Source organism: Aquila chrysaetos, chromosome 2 (genome assembly GCF_900496995.4).
Source record: "Aquila chrysaetos chrysaetos chromosome 2, bAquChr1.4, whole genome shotgun sequence".
Lineage (NCBI taxonomy): Eukaryota > Metazoa > Chordata > Aves > Accipitriformes > Accipitridae > Aquila > Aquila chrysaetos.
Genome location: NC_044005.1, coordinates 47002811 through 47021554, shown reverse-complemented (window position 1 = coordinate 47021554; position 18744 = coordinate 47002811). Strand labels below are relative to the sequence as shown.

Here is an 18744-nt window from a genome sequence, read left to right as displayed (position 1 = left end):
CTCTTGGCAGGTTCAAAAGCAAAAAACATGGCAGCGGTGGGGTGGGGTGGGTGCTGAAAGTGTATAAGGATTTATAGTGATTGGGCAAACAGCTGTAGGAAGAATTGGCTGAAGGCCATCAGCGTAGACAGACCCAGCTCCGGAAGTTTCAGAGCAACAAGCTCTTGGAGCTTGGGATAATAAATTGAAGAAACATTACTGTGTACTTTCCTTATTTTTTTTTTTTTTTTTTATACCATTTTCCTCTTTCATCTGCTGCAGAATACCAAATACTTGTATAGATGGACCTCTGGACAGACCTGGAATGACTGCTTCAATGTCTTTATACTTATTTTGAGTAGTGGCACCTTAACCAAGTTTGAGACACTATTTGGAGTACTCTTCTGAGGATACCAAAGGCAGTGTTTTCTTCAAGGGATTATCCATAAAAGTGTTTGTATTTCTGATGGTGTGTATGTGAAGAACGTGGTTAAATAGCCTATTTGTTTCCAGACCGTCTCATCCTGTATTGTGCAGGAAGGCGTAGAATGGGAACATGCCTCAGGAGGTCAGTTCTTTACCACCTGTGCAAAAAGTGGCACACTTTTCAGTTATATTATGTTCCCCTTCTCATGGGTAGTTTTTATACTGCCTTTGTTTGCATGAGAACTGTTTTTCTGTAGGTATTGGTCTGGGACGTTCTGACTGTGTTCTTGGGTTGCTATCTGGATCTTCGAAAGAATCCATCCCAGCATCTTCTACAAAAGTTCACTTTGCCTTTTTGTTTTGTACAACATTTGTACCATCCTGCTCTTATCACCATTATGACTATTCGTTCGTTCAGCCTTCCCACAGCTGTGAAGATGTTTTGCCAAGGCTTTTTGTGGTCAACAACTTATTTTTCAAATGATGGTGTGGTTGCAGAAGATCATACCTGCTTTTATTAGATTACCAGGATACTGTTGTGCATAGTTGGTCTCTTGCTAAGTCACCAGAAGTCTTGGCTCAGGTCATACAGACCCTGTAAATTAACTGGACCTGTGCAGCTTCAGGTTAAAACTTATTTGTAGCGTCAATACTGATCTCACCTGAGATTTTTAGTAAATGAAGTGATTAAAACACTGGTGTGTCAGAGTTGAGAAATGTGAAGGAGGTCTGCTGAAATTCCTTTCCCATCCTTGAGACCTTACAGGTAGGTGATGACTGACTGCTGCACAGCTGTTGATAGCGTGGTGGTGTAATATTCAGTCCCCACAACTATTGATAATATGGTGGTGGAATATTCAGTTGCCTGCTAAGAAGCATTTGAAGTACCAGTTCCAAAGATGAAACGTAAGGTTCACTTTTCAATGTATCATCAGGAATGCTGGACATGCTGGCAGATAATATCAGCTCTTTCGGATCCTTTAGCTGCTGACTGCAAAAACTGGCTTGATACCCTTCTTTCCCTCCCTGTGGCTTCCGAGTACCTCATGGTCTTCAAGCTGAAGGAGTTTCATTAAGGAGTTTCAGGTTTTCTTTTCTTGGATGGCAAGAGCCCGGTCACTGCTAGATACCCTGGATTAGGACATAGCCTGCTTGCTTCTTTCTCTATTACACTACATCTCAGAGTCTTTTTGGCAGATAAAACAAGGATGGTGCCCTACTCTCTTCTAGTCCATCTGTTTGAGAACATCTTAATCCTTCTTAAGATCAAGGAAATTCCCTTCTCGATTGTTCATACAAAGCAGAGCACATCTGTTCTCTGCACCTTGTGCTCTGACTACTAGGACGAGCTTACACAGAAGTGACTTAATGCTATTTGCATTGCCGTTTGACATGGAACCACTTTATCAGGTGTATCTACTAGTCTTTTCTCTGATGTAGCGGATCATCCCACCTATTGCAGGTTCTGGGACAGAGCACAGGGTACACAGAAGTTACAGGATACCTGAACGCTGGTGTGAAATGGGGAGGGAGGGTTTGGTCAGCGGGTGGCATCTGCCGGGGCAAGACACTCTTGCATGTTTGCAACGAGTGACCGCACAAAGCCTGTGTCCTCTGGCCATACCAGTAGGCAGTCTTCTACTTTTCATATGTTTTTCTACACTGTACTACCCACCCTCCATCCACAAAGGATGCTGCATCTTTTTATAGGTGTATTGCTTAGCTACCTTAAATGTAATGGCTCTTTGCTAACTTTCTAAAGGCTCACAGAAGGGTCCTGTGTGAACAGTGGTGTGAGGACTTTTAATTTTTTTTTTCTATTTATAGTAATAACTCTTCTGATTTTTTTTTTCCTTACCTTATCTTCTCAGTATCCCTGTAGTGATTTCAAAAGGCTTCAAAGGTAGATGGATAACAATCCTAATGAAGAGTGTTTAGTATCAAAGGGCCAGTACCAATTGAGCAAATTTGTGAGGATGGTGTTTGGGTCCTTTAAACAGCTCGCATTTCATGAGGCATCTGAGAAGCAGTGAAGACAGCTGCAGATCCCACAAAACAGTTAAAAATGGCATGTCTGTAGAAGTGTGCGACTTGGGCTTTGCCCGCCCAGTGCACTTGCACATATTAGGTGTGCCTCTAACGCTGCCTTTAATTCAGCGTCCTGTAAGAACTCAAACGTGTGTGCTAAATATTAGAACAGCTGTGTTCAAAAATAGACCATTTCTACCCCCCCCCCCCCCCCCCCCCCCCCAACGTTGAACTTGATTTTCTTCTGACGTGATCACAAGACTGCTACTGCAGTAGGGACTTAATGCTATTTACGTTGTCATTTGACATAGCAACATCTCTCAGGGGATTTTTAAACAATGCAGCTGTTCAGGAGAGATGAAGAGGTTGAGGGTGGGGAGAGGGGAAAAGGAGGAGAAATAATTTCATCTGCCATTAGGGATATTGGGAGGGGGCGGGGGGGAGGCAGCCAGCAAACCAGCGAGTTCAGTAGATTCATGATTCTGCATGAATGGACGGCAGGATCATGGGAGTCGCAGCTTTCCCTTGAATGGGAAGGAGCATCATGGGAATCTGGCTGCTTCTAATCTTTTTGTGAATGATTTTTTTCCTTTAACATGGCACTGCTTTTATGAATGGCTCTGGGGGCAAAGTGCTGCAGAATCCTTCTCAAGCTGTATACAGGTTCCTTAAGGAACGCTGGGGGTGGGAGTCAGGTGCAGCAAAGCAGAGATGCTGCAAAGTTAAGCCACTGTTCTGCTCTTTTGAAGTCTGAGAGGACATTGTACTGATTTTAATTCAGTGTAATTAATGTAGCTTGATGGAAGCAGAATTGCTTTTTACGCGAAGTATTTTCAATACTTGCTTGCTTCTATTTCAGAATGTAGCCGGCTACGTGTATTTTTCCTGTTCTGTTAAGGTTGGAGATGACAGCATATCAGACTGGTTTTGGAATGATTAAACTTGAAGTTCTGGTCGTCTTGTTCACCCATGTGTTCCCTTTTTGATTTATATTCAAAATATTAAATACTCAAAAAGTTCTATGGCAGAGGTGAGAATGGAAGTGAGAATGGAAACAGAGGGCAATAATGAATTGTTTTGCTTGGTCTGAAGCATTCAGCATTCATCTGGCTTAAGTTGGAAAAAAGTGTTCTTGTCAAGTTGTACTTGAACACTGTTTTTTACCTGCATTTTCTGATTTCTGCGGTTTTTTTTTATTCTGTGCAAACCTGTATAATTTGTTTTCTTGCCATCTTCGTTGTCCCTTACAAAAATGTGCTGAATCATTTGAGAATGTATGTTCTCACCAGAAGTAGCTTAATGTCGCAAACTTCTTGTGCAGGTTATATTAAGTTTCAAGGATTCCTATTGCAGAGGTGAAAATGTTAATGTGTAATATTAGCTACTTAAAAGAATATTTTGTAAAACTGTAATAACTGATATATTCTTAATATCTGAATGGCAATTCAACTATTTCAAAGTTAAACTTCTAAAACCTTTTTTTTTCTAGAAGAGAAGTACAAAGTGGAAACAAAAGTCATTGTGGCAGACTTTGGAGAGAGAGAAGATATTTACAGTAGAATCAAAGCGGGATTGGAAGGCCTGGAGATTGGTGTTTTAGGTTTGTATCTGATGTTTCTAAATCTTTCATAGTGGTGTTTCGTCTTGACATGCCTACTAACTTTTTCCCATATTGAAGTTTATTGAAACCAATTCACAGAAGCTAATGTTTGCCTGACTAAAACTATGTTGCTACATGCTTGATGCGGTTTTTTTTTTAGCTTCCCGTTGATATGCTACACGAGATGGTGCTTGCACGAGTGCCTACGTTCTAGGAATTGTGATGCTTATTGAATGTTTTCAATGTGCTATTCTGTGATTGCTAAAGGCTCTTTAGCTTATGGCTGCGTGCACAGTGACTTGACCTAATGCCACCTTAGAACCTAAGCAAGCTCCAGATACTTAGATTCAGTTTAGCAGTAGAGCCCTGTGGGAGAACCATTAACTTTTAATTATAGAGCTGTTGAAATTTAATCATTACACTATAGCATCAAGTAACTGGTTCCTGCTTCAAAAGTTTTAAGCGTGTTCTGGTCATGTTGGTAAGCTGCAGTTCTTTTGCTGGTAGCAATGCAATATGCCCAAGTACGGTTTGCGATAGTGCAGGAGTGTAGGTGGTGTGGTAGTCCTTGAAAAGACAAGGTGATCCATCCAGATACTTTGTCGAATGTAGAACTGCGGTGATTTCAAGAAGGTGTTTATCACAAGCTAAGAAGAGTTTAAACGTAACAGCAGTTTACCTGAATCTTTTCAGAACAGTGGGGTAAAGGCAGTTGCTTATCAATTTTCTGGTTCTTTTCTTGGAAGCACATATGCCTGTGCATATCCTATATTTCTACAGTTACTCAACATGGGGATGAGAACCTGTGATGGTTAAACATTAGGCATGGACCTTTATAAAGTCACATGGCTTAGACATCTACTGGTATATTTCATCTGATGAAGTACTTCTCACTACAAAACTCATTTTACTAACCTGCAGTGCAGTAATTGGAGCTAGAACTGGTTTTTTAAAAAGGATATTTCAAAATAAATTCATTATAAATGTGGTGATATACTACATGAACTTTGTTATTAATAGATAAATCTTGTTGTACGATGTCTGCCAATAATGCCCAAGAAAATAGTTTATATAAAAATTCATTTAAAAAATAACGTTAAAGGATAAAGCCCAGAATGTTCCCTAGTACTTCTGACAGATTTGAGTATGTACAACTCGTGACATCCAGTATTTAATTGCTATAAAAATTCAAATCCATTGGAGTAACTGCAACTGCCAACAATGTGTTTTGTGTAAAGAGTAGTTTTGACAAAGCAGCGGATGCCTCGTTTCTGGTTTCTGAAGGAAATAAGTTCCAAAGAAACTTTGAAGATTAAAATTAATGTCTGTTCTAATCTGTCCTGTCAAAATCAACTCAGGGAATGTAAGGCTTGCAAGCTGCCTGTCACGTAGCAGTTGCTGCAGAATAGTGTATCACTTAAAAGTCTCGAAACACCAGCAAACCTTTTACTGTGTGAGGTACATATCCACAATGGAAGAGTTTTTTATTATTTCTTCGGCTGTGATAAGGTCATGGTAATGCACAAAATCATGGAAGTCTGACTCTTTGTAGTCTTGCTCAAAGTGGGCACTAAAGCAGTGATGAACGTGTCTCAAATTTTGTGTAAGCTTATTACAGGAAAACAAGCATGTTCCTCAAACAGATCCTGGTTCTTGCTTTTATTTGCGTGAGCACCTTGACTAAAAACATGGTAAAAATAGCAACTGAATGCTTTAGAGTTGTGTATTCTCTAGCTGAGTTCCTCCGCTTTTTTTTCTTGCAGCCATTGCCAGTGCAGGTTTACAGAAATCTCTCTTCTAACTAATCACTAGCAGTTTTAGTCGATCTCATGCTTGAGATCATCAGATTACGTGATATGTAGGGGTTTTTTTTCCCCCAGATATAGCTGTATTAATAGAAACCACTTGCCAATGTAATTTTTCAACACAGATGATGGCTACTCCAGAAAGACTGTATCTTAATTTTTTTAATGGCAATTAATTTCATGCTTTAGTGCCTTGTATTTTAAATTCTGTAGCTTTTGTTGCAATCTGAAATACAGCTTTTGCTGATCTGTGTTTTTCACGTTTGTGTGAGGGAAAACATGGGTTTGAATGAGAACAGCTGTAAGGGATGAGTTCTCAGGTTCCAGTATATTTTCTTCTTTAGCTCTCACCTGGAACAGTAGGTATGAGAAGCGTTGGTAGCACAGCATAGTTGCCAGTGATTGATGCTGACTATTTTTTAGCCTTATACTTAAAAGACATAGGAGTCTCCACATATACTGCTCAAGATCGAGCTTCTGATTATACAGTTGCACAGAGTCTAACTAAAGTACTTACAGATTGAAATCCTTGTAAACTTCTTATTTGGAAGCTTCTTCTCACCCACGTACAAAGGCTAAAAGAGTTTACATAATGTTTTGCTGTGTGTTCAAAACAGCGTCTGTCAGTGACTTCGAACATGTGCTAGCTACAGCAATATGTTAAACAAGCAGAGGTGGGAAATCTTCCTTTTGGTGTTCTTAAATTGCGGTGATTCTGGAAAGGCGTTTGAGCTGGACAGTATCTTACCCTCTTGTTATCCAGATTTCTCTAGGTAAAATATGCCTGTACAAACTGAAAACGAATTTTTTTTAATACTCTGTTCCAAACTGCAGCAAAATATGATCTGGGAGAATATAATTGCTGAAAGTGGAAGGGTATGTATCTGGGACCCAGCCTGCAGTAAAGGGTATGAATTTTGTGTGACTGTCTCTGTAGCATGAATCATACAAATACTCTAAATTTGGAGAGAATAACCAAGGCTAGTCCCCAAACCCTGCCACAGTTCATAGCCAGAATCCTTTCCAGAGAGATGGACTGAAAAATAGTTTATTTTAGGATGAAGAAAAGGAAAAAATCTGGCTCACTCTGGCAATTGGACCTTCTTCCTTTTCAAAACTTTTGTCTCTTTCTAAATATAGCAAATGTCTGCTGGGAATTAGCCAACTCCCTTTTCCCCTCAATTCCTGTATTTTTAAAGGTTACCTAAAAGTTAAAAATTTGAAACGCACAGCATGACTAATGAACTAAGGGTTCCCATAAATACACAAAGGTCTGGACTAAAAGAGCTGTCATCTGAGGGAAGTCTCTAAATGAAGTTTGTGCACTTGGCCAGAACCTCTCCTGCGTGTTAGCCTTATTGATAACTTGAGTATCTTTCAGGTTGGGTGTTAAAATAATAGCTTCTGGCACAGGTGTAGGGGCTTTTTTTTTTTTTTTAAAAAAAAAAGGCATCAGTACCTTTTGACGGTGTTTCTTACCCTGTGTAGACTCCTGCCCTGGAGGTGCCTGGTGCCGCTGAGCATCTGTAGCGCTTCGGGATTCTCTGGGGTGTAAGACACTATATAAATGTAAAATGTTGCCACAGCAACCAAATGTCACACGGATTCACTTGCGTAAGATGAAGAACGGCTACTTAGGGAACGGAGATCCCATTTGCTTGCTTTTTTTGTCTCCATATCAATATGCTTTATTAAGTTTGAGGCTGCAGAGCAGCGTTGTTTTCTGACGGTATGAGAAGTTTTCCCCTACTTGTGTTGGGATTCCAGAACGGGTATCGGTTTCTCGTCTGAGAATAAAACCTTGCCAGTCTGAAGCGGGGGGGGGGGGGGGGGGGGGGGGTGGGGGGTGGGGAAGAGGTTTAAGTAATTAATACGTCCTCTGGGTTAATTTTAAATGCTGCCACGGTGAGGGGGGAAAGACTTCGCAGGTGTGGCGGGGAGAAGGCTTTGCTGCTGCGCACCTCCGTGTCGGGACTCCTGACCGCGCAGCGAGAGCGGACCAGAAACCCTTTCCGAGGGCAGACCACCTCGCTCCGAAACACGGGCTGCTCGGGGCCGGGGGGGATCGCCGGCCCGGTGATGCCTTGCCTTTCCGACCCCCCTCCACCTCCGCTACCAGCCGCCGGAGCGCTGCGGGCTCCTGCTGCCACCTACCGCCGGGACGGGCCTCGCCACGGCGGGCTGGGCCCCGCCGGGACGGTCCCTTCCCTGCACCGGGCCTCGGCGGGCCGGGCCGGGCCGGGCCGGGCCCTTCCCCTCGTTAGGCCGGGCCGAGCCGGGGCCTGGCGTGGCCGCAGCACCCCGCTTGCCTGTCACGTTCCTCGGCGGGAACCCCGCGCTGAGGTGGGTGGGTTCGTGGTGCGTGTCCCGAAAGCGATGGCTGATCGCAGCCCCCCCCCCGGGGAGGGAGTGACCGGCCGGAGAAGTACAGGGGAGACTTGCCAGAAGATTTTTTTTTTTTTTTTAATCTTATTTCATTTGGGTTTCAGAACTCCGTGCCGCAGCGATGTCGCTCGTACGCTTGCACGGCGCGCGCTGGCGTTTCTGAAAGAGGAAAGGTTCTTCCCCTGCGCGGTGAAAAGCGGTGGAAGATGGGCACGAAGTGCTAAATGGGCCAGCTTTCAAACAATTGGAGAATTAAACGTTTACACACTGAAAACGGCTGGCGGATTCACTCTGACGTTCCACTTTGCGTGCACAAGTAGACTTACAGTTCAGGAAACTTGGCTAGAGGGCTTAGAATGTTTTAAATGCAACGTTTTAAGAGTATTGCCTGAAAATTGCCATTAATCAGAGCGTGAGAAATCAGGTGGCGCCCAAGCGATCTAATTAAAACTTCATGCTTTCGTTTCAGTCAACAATGTGGGAATTTCCTATGTTTATCCTGAATATTTTCTTGATATTCCAGACCTGGAGAAGGTAAGTGCTTTTGTGGCACCTTCTAGTGTTCTAGTCCTTAGCACGAAATGCTTAACAGATATGGCAAATAAGTTTAGGTTTGGTTAAGGTACCCACGTAACAAGGTTTTCTGATTAGAATTAAGGGTTCAAAAAGCTGAGAGATTTACATAAGCAACGCAGCACAATTCAGATGATGGCAGTCTCAGTTTTTTGTGTTGTGTTTTTTACATATTCTTCCCTGCTGCTTCATTTTATATTTCTATTTCAGACAGATGCTCTGGGCTCAATATCTGAATTCCACTCCTGTCCGTGGTCTCATCTGGCTGTTGTTCATGAGCTGTTTTAGCCTGGGGGGGGGTTTTAAGTGACTGAAGGGAAGGGAAGCAAGCAACTTCATGAATGGAAGCTGCATATTCTATAACACTGTTACAAAACTCAACTACGACTGTTTCAGACAGTTCGTAATGTAGGGACAATCTTGGTTGCATTGGGTACATTGAAAATTCTGATTATGAACAATTTTGCTGGTGTATGATTTTGTTTCCAAAACCCCATGTAGCTCACTGTATCCACTGTGGTTTTGAGTTTTCTGCTTAAGTATTGATAAATGTGTCTGGTTCTTGGTTCACTTTCAAATAAGCTTCATAATATTTAGCAATAAAATCCCTTTTTTTTTTTTTTTACCTGACGAATAAACTTTAAGTCACTAGGACGCTGTTATGAAATGGTGAAGAGCAAAATACAGACATTAATTTATGAACATGTTTAAAATGTCAGAATTTATTAAAGTTCATAAATATTGCAAATAGTGTTAGGAAATAGTGTCAATGTGATACACCTGGGGTGTTCTTTATTAGTATGAGTCCCTAATCAGAGATAAAACTTGACCAAGAGCAATTCACAGGCTTTGCTTTGAAAGTCTGTGGCTGTTCCTCATACTTAAGCAGGAAGGCAAGGAGTAAGGTCGATGTATAACTGTAAGGTTTAATTTATCCTGGCACTTAAACCCAGAAGGTGTGTAAATATTGATCAAATACCTTAAAATGGAACAAACCCCAAAACTTTGTTTTCTTGCAGACAATCGACAAAATGGTCAACATTAACATCATGGCTGTTTGTAAGGTAAGTGCCCCGTAACCAACACTTGTTCTTGATGTCTTAAGTCAAAACCGGTAAACAATTAAAATTGAGTTGCCTGAAGCAATTACTTTCAGCTGTTGGACCACAGGTTCATTTTTCATCTTAGAGTAACCCAGAGGTTATGACTGTTGTATGAAATATAATTTTGTTGCAAAGATACTGATTAGCTATTTGGAAGAGCAACGTATGCACACAAAACAACACTTAATGCTTCTTCGTGCTTGTTGTTCTAGTCCTTCTTGTAAATCGTTCATTCTTCTCCCCCTGTATCTGTGTTTCTTGGGGCGGGCAACCATTATCTCTGCACACCTAAGGTTTTTGTACAGTGTAGTGAGAAGGTACTTTAATATTTTCTGCAAAATAGATGAGCAAGAAGGAAAACGAAGTTCACGGAAGGGTGCATTAACTTTTGAAGTAAAGTTACCTTCCCTTTTTGATACTTAAACTGAAGTTTTTATTGAGAAGAAATCAACCTGACTTCAGGCTAAAACATATGGCTCTTCCCTTGTTTGTTAATATGAGGCCCATTCAAAAATCAGATTTTCATCCTAGTATTTCAAAACTTAAAAGGGGCAGAGGGAATAGCAGCTGCTTATGTGACATAGGGAGTCAGTCTATTTCCAGTGAGTGCTGCAGAAGCCCCTTGTGATTATTCACTGCTAAACCTTAACTTTCTCTTCTTATGCATAACAAAACTTGAATCTCCATTAGCTGAGGGTTAACCTTTTGCCTCAAAGCTAAAATACTAGATGTTCAAAGCTGTCTTGAAAGATTTTTACTTCTTTGCAGCTGGTCTGATTAGGTCAAGTACTAAATTCATCTAGTATGGTGCTCTCGGAGAGTCTAAACTGTAAGTGTTTTGTTTCCATGTGAGGAGGCAGAGGACCTCTTAAAACAGTGCTTCTGTAAGATTTTCACACCTTATTAAAACATAGGTAAAATATGAAGATGCAACTGTTGCGTGACTGAATGGGATTGTTAATGTGAGCTTGCTGCTGCTAACTCTCACTTTCCTGTGTGTTTTATTTGACATCTTAGAACTACTTGTTGCAAAGTTAGAAGTACTACAACAATGAGTCTTTAGAAACTTTTCACCTAGAAAATGACTGCTAGCCTGACGAGTACAGATTTTTAGTTGACCGAGTAGGACTGTGGCCCATGGTGTCTTGTTGCGCTCCTGCAAGATTTCATCACAGAAATCAGTTTTTAATGGCACCTTTGAAAGTTTTCTCTTATGGAAGTCATTTAGCAGACTTTTTTTAATGTTAACAGAGCTACACCAGGTATAAATCTGAAGAAATGTTGTCATGCATAGACCTCTTAGTTGGAGTTGAGTGTAATCAGCAGAATGCCTCTGCTAAGGTGTGACATCTGTGCTGTGCCAGCAGAGGGAGTGCAGTATTCAGTGATTAAAGAATTTGGGGTGTCAGTCTTCCTGGAAGCATTTTGTTAAAATAGAAAAGTTACAGATGAACTACTTTAAAATCTATTTCAGAAGATGGTGGGGTAGAACAATTGTTGAGGTCTACTTTAACTCAGTATACACCTAAAATTCCAGAGATGCAGTCAGATTATATGGCTTCCATTATATTGGCTTCCAGAATAAACTAGCGCTATTTTGTGGCTTGAGTCATCATGTTTATAATCAGTGGCGGTCAACAATTTAACGAAGTTGTCATACAGCTTCTTTTAAAATTTGCATCCTGTCAGCCTCTTCTCATTCTAACATGTTTGTCTTCACACGTATAAAAACTTACTGAAGATCTACTTGCTGTGTGTTAATAGTGTTTTTCCTTCTGTTTGAAAACTTTTTTTTTCTTGACCGTGAACAGCTCCTGCTACTGGGCATAATCAGAATTTGAGCATAAGCTTCCAGGCTTGAAAATGTTTCCTCCTGCATGAGCCTGTTGTGTAATTAAACAGTAGGCATGCCAGATGCTTACTGTTTTGGGGGAGAGGAGCACATTAGAGATATGTACCATCTGTAAGTCATTTTTTCAGGAGAACCCATAGAATCAGAGAATCATGGTAGGAAAAAATAATTTTAGGAAAAGTCTGTGTGTCCTTTCACTTAGATTTTTGGGATGTAATCCTGTGAATATTTAGTTCAGTATTTTAGGTTGATATCATCTCTTATCCAGGGGTATAAGTGTGTTTAAAAAAAACAATAAAATTCTCTCTTCTGGCCTGATTAAAAACATGAAATTTGAGATGGAAGAGAGCACCGAGTTATTAAGCAAGGAGATGAAGGTCTGCTGAAAAGGTGAGGGTACAGGAGAGGCAGAGCAGGTTTTGCTAGTACCCATTCAGGCTCTGCTCACAGTATCTCCAGATCCTCCTCAGAGTTGTCACATAAACTGCCTACTGTCGTACTCTGGAGCATTGCCATTCGCTTCCTTGCCTTTTGGACCAAACTTCCTCAGTGCTTAAAAGGTAATGATACCCCCTGTCTTCTCAGTAACCTCCACCATGTGCCATCAGCAACACCTCTGTTGGACAGCCTAACTCTTCTGGCACACGTCAAATACCTCCACTTCAGTTCTGGCTGAAACGCTCCTTAGGCTTGAAGTGGGAAGGTCAAGGTATTCGGCAAAGTTTGATTCTGCAGAAAGTTAAGGTCTGTTTTGTTGCCACAAGTGTAGGCATTTTTGAAGGGTAACATTCATCCCTTACGTTTTGACCCATCTTTTTCTTTGTTGGGCAGCTCATTGGATTTCCATGGGGATATGCAGCATGTAAGAAGGGGTGCACTGAGAGATAAGACCCCATCTTCACCTCACAGGATAAATAATCAGCCTAGTTGGTCCTGCTGTTTAATACTTTTTCCAGCTGTAAAGGATCTAATGCTATGAAATTCTCCATAATGTTTGAGAACTTGTTTCCCATCAGAGCTTTTAAAAATGTGTCTTTCCAAATCCTGTTCCATGCTGCCTGCCCCCATCCTGTCCTAAGAGCGCTATTGGGTTAGGTCACCCATGAACTCCACCCACAGTGGTGCAATTTTGGGGCTCAATCAGTCTGGCATGAAGTGTTGTGATTACTGTGATCTGCCTTCAAAGCAACCTGTATACCGCTGAAGACAAGCTACGTAAAACTACGTAAAACACGTTGGAAATCTCATATCTTGTAAAATACTGGTTAAAAAACGTGACTGAACGATGCCCTGCCTGCCCCCCCCCAACTACAGTAGATTCTTTTTAAGCTCTCTGGGAAATGTTGCATTTTTATGGTGATGTGCAGCGCAGGAATTATTCTGTTCTTCATATGATATATAAAACAAGAAGTGCTTTGGGTCTTGGTGGTGCCATAATGCATTGGGTTTGCATGGCAAGGTTTTGGTAGCAGGGGGGCTACAGGGGTGGCTTCTGTGAGAAGCTGCCAGAAGGTTCCCCCATGTCCGACAGAGCTAATGCCAGCCGGCTCCAAGACGGGCCCACCACTGGGCAAGGCCGAACCCATCAGTGATGGCAGCAGCGCCTCTGGGAGAACAGATTTAAGAAGGGAAGAAAGTTGCAGCAGGCACAGAAACAGCAGCTGGAGACAGACGTGAGAACATGTGAGAGAAAGAACCCTGCAGCCCCCCAGGTCAGTGCAGAAGGAGGAGATGCTCCAGGCGCCGGAGCAGAGATTCCCCTGCAGCCCGTGGGGAAGACCACGGTGAGGCAGGCTGTCCCCCTGCAGCCCAGGGAGGTCCACGGGGGAGCAGATCTCCCCCTGCAGCCCAGGGAGGACCCCACGCCGGAGCAGGGGGATGCCCGAAGGAGGCTGTGACCCCGTGGGAAGCCCGTGCTGGAGCAGGCTCTTGGCAGGACCTGTAGACCCATGGAGAGAGAGGAGCCCACGCTGGGGCAGGTTTTCTGGCAGGACTTGTGACCCCACGGGGGACCCACGCTGGAGCAGTCTGTGCCTGAAGGACTGCAGCCTGTGGAAGGGACCCACACTGGAGCAGGGGAAGAGTGTGATGAGTCCTGCCCCTGAAGAGGATGAAGCAGCAGAGACAATGTGTGATGAACTGCCCGTAACCCCCATTCCCCGTCCCCCTGCGCTGCTGGGGGGAGGAGGTAGAAAAAATTGGGAGTAAAGTTAAGCCTGGGAAGAAGGGAGGGGTGGGGGGGAAGGTGTTTTAAGATTTAGTTTTTATTTCTCATTACCTGACTCTGATTTGATTGGCAATAAAGTTAATTTTCCCCAAGTCAGGTCTGTTTTACCCGTGATGGTAATTGGTTGAGTGATCTCTCCCTGTCCTTATCTCAACCCACAAGCCTTTTGTTATGTTTTCGCTCCCCTGTCCAGCTGAGCCAGGGGAGTGATAGAGTGGCTGCATGGCGCTTAGTTGCTGGCTGGGGTTAAACCACAACACATAAATAGAACAAAGTATTTTTGTTTGTGCTATTTTCTCAGGAAAGCTTGAGACTTATACAAGGATTGAGTTGACAGGTAAATGAGGAAGAAGGTGGGGTAGTATGCGAAGTTTCATGGTTCCTGTCATAACCTCCTCTCAGGCTTCTGGAGGGATTTAAAAAGTGGAACTTTTCTTTAGTGTTTGTTGGTGGCAGTTCAGGCAACATGGGTTTGTATTATAATTTTTTGATACCGCATTTTGAGACACAAACCAAACATATTTCTGGCACTGAATAAAATATCAGGTCAAAAGCCTTGGTGTTTTTCACTAACCATCAAGTGTTGAAGAGCCAAAATTATGGTTGCTCTGTATAGTTTTCACCTATAGTTCCCCTGTATCAACTGCATTTTCTTGTCTCAATTCACCATTGTATGCTACAGCCTTTGATTTCACCTGGAAAAACAATTAAACTTGATTTGGCTCTTGGATTAATGTCCTGAAAGCCAAGGATGCTAGACTTGCTGTCCAGTGGAAAAAATGGGTAGGTAACGACCATAGAGACCAGTTTCACATACTTCAGGGAGCCCTTCTTTCTCCTTTGAAAGCCACAAGAGGTACTTTGTATGTAAGGAACAGCAAGTATGTTATTTCTGTTTGCAGCATCGCAATATGCTAATTGCATTGGGAGTGAGGCATAAACTTGTGTTCTCTTGAAAAATGAGTAGGACTAAATAGTTGAGGGAGTGCTGGCTTAGCGGTTGATTAAGCAAGGAGCTGAATTGGTTTGCAAGCTATTATGTTGTGGGGGAATGTAAATTTTAGGCTTGCAGGCCAGGCTTCGGTTGGAAATTGGCATTAACAGAGGAAGGGGGAGAGTAAATTTCATATATGTACATGCCTTGGTGTCTGTGCTAATCTTCGCCTTGATCACTGTACTAATGTTTTATACTGAGTGTCAAGTACAAAGGGATAATTGGCCTACAAGATCGAGGATTTTTATCATCACCGTATTTGAGAAGCTTATAATTTGCTTAAGACTTCAAAATGCATAAATACTTTGTGTTGAACTGAGAGATCTAGTGTCAGCTGCCCTCTTAATGGAAGAGGAGTGAGAGGTAAATTATACCAGGTTTTGAATCCCAGACAGGACAAGGGAACAACTCTACCTACAAAGACTGAAACTGTGAGTTTAGGGAAAAAATACCCCAACCTGATAACAAAACCCCACAATCGATATAAAATTGAAAGGGGGAGAAGAAGCTAGTGTATTTGAGAAGGAGGGGAAATATTCTTTTGCAGATCTGTGCGCAGAAAGAAGAAAAGCCTGGGGAGCAATAATCCTGAAAGACAGTAGGAAATTACCTCTCTCTCTCTCTCTCCCATGAGTGTTCAGATGGGCTAGTGTAGCCTAATACCACATCTGTAAAGGTACCTTACCAGAAATCAGATGATAGTTGCTTGTGCCCTGCTAGAACCCTATGTGAATTTTTGTATTTGCTGTGTATAGGAGAGGATCACAGTAAGTGGAACATAATTCTGAGGGAAGTGGCAACACTCAGTTGTGATGAGATCACTCTGTGTGTGTGTGTGTATTTCAGTCTAGTCAAGAGGTTTCTTTACATTTATATTCAAAGTCATAATCAAAGGGAGGATGATGATTTAGCCAAGTATATAATATAAGTTTATAACAGAGAGGGACAGTTGCCAATGCTTGGAAGAGGAGCGAGTGTTCTGTGAAGGTGGTCATGAATATCATTCAGATGGTCCAGAGGGAGAAATTAAATGCTGCGGTTTGCCACCTTGCTGACTTTGAACCGGAGAGCATGATATGCAGGAAGCTGGAATAAGGGAAATGTAACTGTGGTAAATACTTTTCGGCAATAGTCAGGGAAGCACTGGGGATTTTTCTTCAAAGTACAAGTAACTTGGGGAAATTTAGGAAATCCTGGACTTCTGTGGCTTTTTGTAGATTTGGGGTTGAGACAAATAGGTATTCCACATCTTGAAAAGAGAAAGTTCAGCCTTGGGGTAGGGATAGTTATTTTGAGAGCTTTCCTTTGTAAATTGGACCCTGAAAGTTTGTGGCAATAAATAGGGAAAACTTTCTCTCCTGAAACTGTTGCTCAAAGGAAAGTCCCTGACAATGAACTTGCAGTATGTTATGTTCGTAGTTCCCTTTGTATGTCCAGTGCCCCTTTCTGGTTACTTACCTTGCCACAGGGGTTACTGTGATTTTCTGTTGAATTGACATCAGGTTTACTTGCCATTTTTCACAAATATAAATAATTCTTGTTCAGGTTGGGGTATGAGCTGCATTAAGAAGTTACTGTTTCAAAAGAGATGTTAAAAAAACTTAACAGTGGATGCTGAGAATAGGTTTCATGATCAATTTAACTACCAGTGCATGAGTACAGTTCCTTAGTTCTTTCAGTGTAAGGTCTGTGGGTAAGTGTTGCATAGGCATGGTGTCAGTTAACTATTTGTTAAACAGCTAGTGCATTTGTGAACTTGTGTGAATCCTCTGCCCAGGCAACTACAAATTATCTTACAGTAGCAATGATGTTTTTGTACATCAGTGGGTGCACAACGGGGAGTTGCTGATCTTTAAAAATTGTGTTGCTTTGAGTTGTTATAATTTTACCCTAGATGCATGAATGAGATCTGAAGGAAGCTTCTTAGCTGCATGACAAAGTAGAAAATTTGTCCAAGTTCTCTAGCTTCATCCTTTGTTGTACTTGCATAGGCTTAATTACAGATCATTATACCTTTTGGAAGTGGAAAGAGTGACTTGCAGTCATAACGTCATACCATAGAATGATTTGTCTCTAAATGTACAACAGTGGTATTAGACTTCTGGCTTTGTATAACAATTGTGTGGCCTATAAGATGTGAAGGATGACTTTGAATATTTACCTCAGCTTTTCTTACTGTATTTTAGAAGTCTGAGCGAATATCACTTGAAAGGTATTCAAAACTTTACAAATTATTATTCTTTCCCTAAGCTCTGCTCCTGAGCTATTGCTTGGATCAGAGTGAGAGAAGACTACAACTCGGTGATCACTAAGAATGGGAGATTTTTCTTCTGAGGAAAAAACACTGGAAATGCATGGTTATAACTTCTAACTATTATTTGTTAGTCCTCTAATAGGAAATTTTAAGTATAGCACCTGTTTTAGAACATAAATCTAGCCATATGGCAGTGCATTTTTGTATCTGCAAGTAGGAATCTCAGCTTCTTTAGACTAAAAGTGGTGTTCCTTTTTCCAAAATTAGAAGGTAGAAGACAGGTCTGGTGAGGAAGAGTGGACAATACAACCAGTGCTTGCCAGGCATGTCATAAATGCAGTTGCAGATAAATGGACATCAAGAAATGATAGCTGCCTGTAACAGATTAATGAAATGGTCTGTAATGAATCTCTGCCTTAAGTTAGCCATTTGCTGTGAGCCTCCTGGAACTTAGGAGCTGGAGGGTTAGGTGTGAAAGAAGGTGACTTAAAAATAATGCAGCCCTCCAAACCAAAGGAACTATACCCCAAACTCTATGGTATCGTTATGTGTATATGTGAAATCACTGAAAAACAAACAAGCAGAAGAACCTCAACAGCTACTGGTTCATGGTTGTGTGCTAAACATAACTTTTTGCCAGACTAGATAAAATATCAGAAGTTGTTAATTTTTTATGTCGAGGAGACTGTCCTGAGAAAATTTCTTGGATGCACACACACGTTCTCACTCTGCTCTAGTGCAAACTCTCAGAAAGAAAAAACAGTTTGCTTTGGATAAGCTGGCAGTTTTGACACAGCCTAGTGTCTGGCTACTTGTCTGAAATTACCTGAGCCTTCAGAGTCCTGGGAACATTCATATTTTCAACTGCAGCACTGGTATTTCTGTGGAAAGTAGTATTCGCTCAGAAAAATGGTTATGTGAAGGAAGCCTAAGTGAGTTCAGTAACCACCAACTGAAGGCACTCTTCTTAGGGTAGTTCCCAATCTCATGTTTCCTGCCACTTTCTTCTTCCTTTATTAGATCGCCTTCAGAGAAACAAACTACCATAGAGTTCTCTGGCATCCTACATGCTAATTCCTATAGTCTCAGACTTGCAATGCTTTGGCACTTACAAAATACACCCCATTACAGACGTAGCTAAAATTTGGATTCTTTACCTGGAAGATGTTTATTCAATTCTAGATGTTTGTTGTTGAACTGCCTATTTCATGATGGCAGTCTGAGATTACAGCTACTGAAGACAGGAGTGTTAACCAGTTCAACTATTATGGATAAAGATCATGCAAGCACGTATGGACACTGTTATTAGTGGCAAAACCACATTTCTGTTAGATTATTTTATTTGAATTAATGCTGGGAATATTTTGCGTGTGTGTACAATGTATAAATTTGCTAGACCTGAATATGGCTGCAGAATGCCCTGCCAGCATTTTTCCAATAGTATTCTTGCACTGCTGGAACAGTCTGAGTGTGGACTTGGCTGGGTGAGGTGAGACTGACTCAGAGAGCTGCCTTCTG

General features: G+C 41.8%; 1 protein-coding gene across 1 annotated transcript in view; it reads left to right on the top strand.

Annotated features, from left to right (window-relative positions):
* The window catches only part of HSD17B12 (hydroxysteroid 17-beta dehydrogenase 12), a 91212-nt gene that overhangs the window by 50057 nt on the left and 22411 nt on the right, over positions 1-18744 (top strand). Inside the window, exons 4-6 of the mRNA XM_029997858.1 lie at positions 3923-4033; positions 8693-8757; positions 9816-9860. Coding sequence (XP_029853718.1) covers positions 3923-4033; positions 8693-8757; positions 9816-9860 — 221 coding nt within the window. The remainder of the gene's footprint in view (positions 1-3922; positions 4034-8692; positions 8758-9815; positions 9861-18744) is intronic.